The sequence below is a fragment of the Nannospalax galili genome, unplaced genomic scaffold (assembly GCF_000622305.1).
Source record: "Nannospalax galili isolate Female #2095 unplaced genomic scaffold, S.galili_v1.0 scaffold2014, whole genome shotgun sequence".
NCBI classification, from domain to species: domain Eukaryota; kingdom Metazoa; phylum Chordata; class Mammalia; order Rodentia; family Spalacidae; genus Nannospalax; species Nannospalax galili.
Genome location: NW_008333785.1, coordinates 151,410 through 154,934, shown reverse-complemented (window position 1 = coordinate 154,934; position 3,525 = coordinate 151,410). Strand labels below are relative to the sequence as shown.

The 3,525-nt window shown below is 41.2% G+C and overlaps 1 protein-coding gene across 1 annotated transcript in view; it reads right to left on the bottom strand.

The window, feature by feature from the left end:
• Positions 1–1,867: 1,867 nt before the first annotated feature.
• The window catches only part of LOC115069517 (phosphatidylinositol 3,4,5-trisphosphate-dependent Rac exchanger 1 protein-like), a gene marked incomplete at its 3' end in the record, with an annotated part of 4,747 nt that continues 3,089 nt past the window's right edge, over positions 1,868–3,525 (bottom strand). The window contains exon 2 of the mRNA XM_029561287.1: positions 1,868–1,957. Within this exon, the coding sequence (XP_029417147.1) occupies positions 1,868–1,957 (90 nt within the window). The remainder of the gene's footprint in view (positions 1,958–3,525) is intronic.

Sequence of the window (3,525 nt, the reverse complement as noted above, 5' to 3'; positions counted from 1 at the left end):
TTTCAGGTATTTTGACAGCTTTTGGAGTGGTTAGAATCAGTGTCAGTTCCCTCTCAAAGGCGTCTAGATGAGGGGAGAAAACAAATTTATCCATCATTTTAGAACAATGGCTGGTTGTCTCCCTTAGCTACAGGTGGGCACTAGAGTACTGGAGATCAAGATTTGAAGTTTTCCATCTGAGCAACACTTTCTGGTTAGGAAGAAAATCATCAATGAGAAATAATTATCTAAATAACTTTTTATTTATACTTAAGCCTAATGTCTGGGAAGTATAATTCCTTGAACTCTTAAAGAAATATGCTGATGACTTTACTCTTTGGTTATAGTCTCCTTTTGGGTGTTTAAGACCATACAGTTGGCCCAAATAAACAAATTTATTTTTACACTTAAGGTCATTTGAGGATCTTTTCCTCAGGGGTCACATGGGCTTGGGAGGAGCTCCTGGTTCCTTTCTTTTACCAGCTCCATCTATGTGAAGATAAGTCAAAGGTCCTGCTTGAATCAGCTTTTTCTTGTTGCTATAACCAAGTACCTGACAACATGTAAATTAAGGGAGGGTTTATTTTGGCTCGCAGTTGGAGAGGATGACAGCCATCAATGAGGGGGAAAGCAGAGTTTAGGGCTGCTGGTCACATTGCACCTATGATTTGAAGGGCTCTATCTTCTAAAGAGTCTACAACCTTCAGATGGAGCGGGATCAGCTAGGGACGAAGTGTTCAAGCATATAAGACTGCGGAGGCCATTTCATAGTCAAACGAGCATCACCTACAACTGAGTCTCATCAATTCTCTTCACATAAAGATTAAGGTTATAAAGCTGGGCATGGTGGTGCTCACCTTTAATCCTAGCACTCAGAAGGCAGGGCAGGTGGATCTCTCAAGAGATCCAGGCTAGTCTGGTCTACATAGCGAGTTTCAGGTCATCTGGGGCTACTGGGAGACCTGTCTCAAACAAAAAACAAGATTATAGTCTAGGCTTTGGCTGAGGCTACTCTAGGTTGCAGAACAAGAAGCAGTTGGCTTATTCAAGTTTGAATTGTGCCTATCTGGGCAATCTTCTCCAAGCATTCTGCATTCATATGCCACAGGCCTGAGACCAGGCATTGTCCCAAGCCACCCTCAATCGGATGCTCTGTAGAGCTCCACAGTGACAGGGCTGTATTAACCCTTCATTTTTCTTTCTGCCTGTAATCATCTGTTCTTTTACGTCTTCTACAAATGGCTTTAGAAAGGAAAGTGTGAGGATCTCTACATCTGCTCTTCGTATCTAAAAGTTCTTTCTCTGCCAAGTAACTGGAAGCAGCCTCCCTCAACTCTAGCATCTGGTACAGTACCTGTCATAAAACCACCACTTTCTGCTCATTCAGTGCCTGAGTGACCAAACAACCAAACTACTTTCCCTTTCCTGAATGAATGCAAATTGTTCTTTTCTTTAAATTTATTTTATTTATTTATTGAATGGACACACCACTAAGCACTTGCTGAAGCCAGAGAACAACTTCCAGGAGTGAATTCTCTCCTTCCACCATATGGGTCCTGGAGATCAAAATCAGATTGTCAGGTTTGATGGCAAGCCCTTTATCACCACTGAGTCAAATTTTTTTCAGCATAGAAATCATTACTATACAATACTCAACTATGGTTCTGAGTTATAGTCACAGATCCCAATCCTTTATCCATTTTTTAAAGGAATGCAATCTTACATGATTTGATCAAATGGATCTTGTCTAAATTTCTCAGCTGTTTTTGTGGATGGGCACATATTTTTCCAGCTTTGTTCTCTGTCAATAGATGACTAGAAGAAGGAATATATCTGTTTTGTTCTGCTTCTGCCACTGGCTTGACTGTAGACAGGACTACTTGCTTACCTTTGGGTAGGTATGCAGATCCTTGAGTAGGATGACAGCCATGTTGGATAACAGAACAACCAGGGTCCTATGTGCTGAGTGAACATGACTCTACGTAGAATTAAAATAAAGACAAGCTCGTCAATTTAAAGATGAGAAACACAAGTTGAATATAGGTATATTAGTCACTTTTCTGTTGCTGTGATAGAAACACTGACCACAGCAATTTATAGAAGAGTTTATTTGAGCTTATGGTTGCAGGGGACTTACAGTCCTTCATGGCAGGGAGGCATGGTGGCTGGAGGTGGCTGAGCAGGAGCAGCAGGAGCTAAACTCTCACATCATCACACAGGCACAGGAAGCAAGAGGGCGATTGGAGATCTGGCAAGGCTTAAGAGCTCTCTAAGCCCACCCCCAGTGATATGCTTCCTCCAGGATACCATACCTTCTAAAACCTCCCAAAACAGTGCCACCATCTGGGGACAAAATGTCCATATCCTGGAGCCTATGGGGGACATTTTCATTCAAACCATCACAACAGGTAAATACAAGTTGGTACTGAAATTGTTATATATTGTCCTTAGCTATTTATAAAAAAAGCCTTACAATAGAATTATCAGTCACAAAAAGAAACAAAATATTGGCCCTACTATTAAATAGATGAAACCTTCAAATCATTATGTGAAGACAGACATAAGACTACATATTTTTATTTCATCTTAGGAAATATCCAGAAAGGCAAATCCACAGGGGTAGAAAACAATGAGCAGGTGCCAACAGTGCTTAGTAGGGATAAATCAGGTGTGAGTGCTTGGTGGGTACAGGGTTTCCTTTTGGGATGAATAAATGTTCTGGAACTAAAAATGATTGTGCACTGTGAACTGATTAGTCACTAGTAGAAATTTAGTTGTGGATGTTACTACATTAAAAAAAATAGGGCCAGGCATGGTGGCACATATATTTAATCCCAGCATGGTCAACATAGTGAGTTCCAGACCAGCCAGGGTTATATAAAGTGAGACCCTGTCTCGAATGAAGAGTTTTTGGCACATAATTTCATAAATTTGAATCCTATTTCTTAAAACAGAAAATTTCCTGGATAATTAATTAAAAATTTAATCAGTGGAATGGTATACTACCTTTAAAAGTATGAATCTAAGCCAGATGTGGTGGCGCATGCCTTTAATCCCAGCACTTGGGAGGCAGAGGCAGGCAGATCTCTGTGAGTTCAAGGCCAGCCTGGTCTTCATAGTGAGTTCAGGACAGCTGGGGCTACAGGTAGACCCTGTCTCAAAAAGACCAAAAAAAAAAAAAAGCATGAATCTGGGCTGGAGTACTAATATAGAAAGATGCCCAAGACATATTTGATGAACGAATAAACACTGAAGGCTTGGTCACATTGTGAAATCCTGTTTCAAAAAGGGGGAGGGGTGGGGTAGATCAGACATAGCTCAGTTGGTAGAGTGCTTGCCCAGCAAGTACAAGACATGCTAGGGGTTCAACCCCTAGCAACACATAATACAAACCAGACATGGAAGTGTACCACAGGCCTGTAATTACTGCACTTGGGGGGCAGAGTCAGGAGGATCCAGAGTTCAAAGTTACGTTCTACTACATAGCAGGTTCGAGGCCAACTTGGGAGGAGTTCATGAAACCTTGTCTTTAAAAAAAAAACCCAA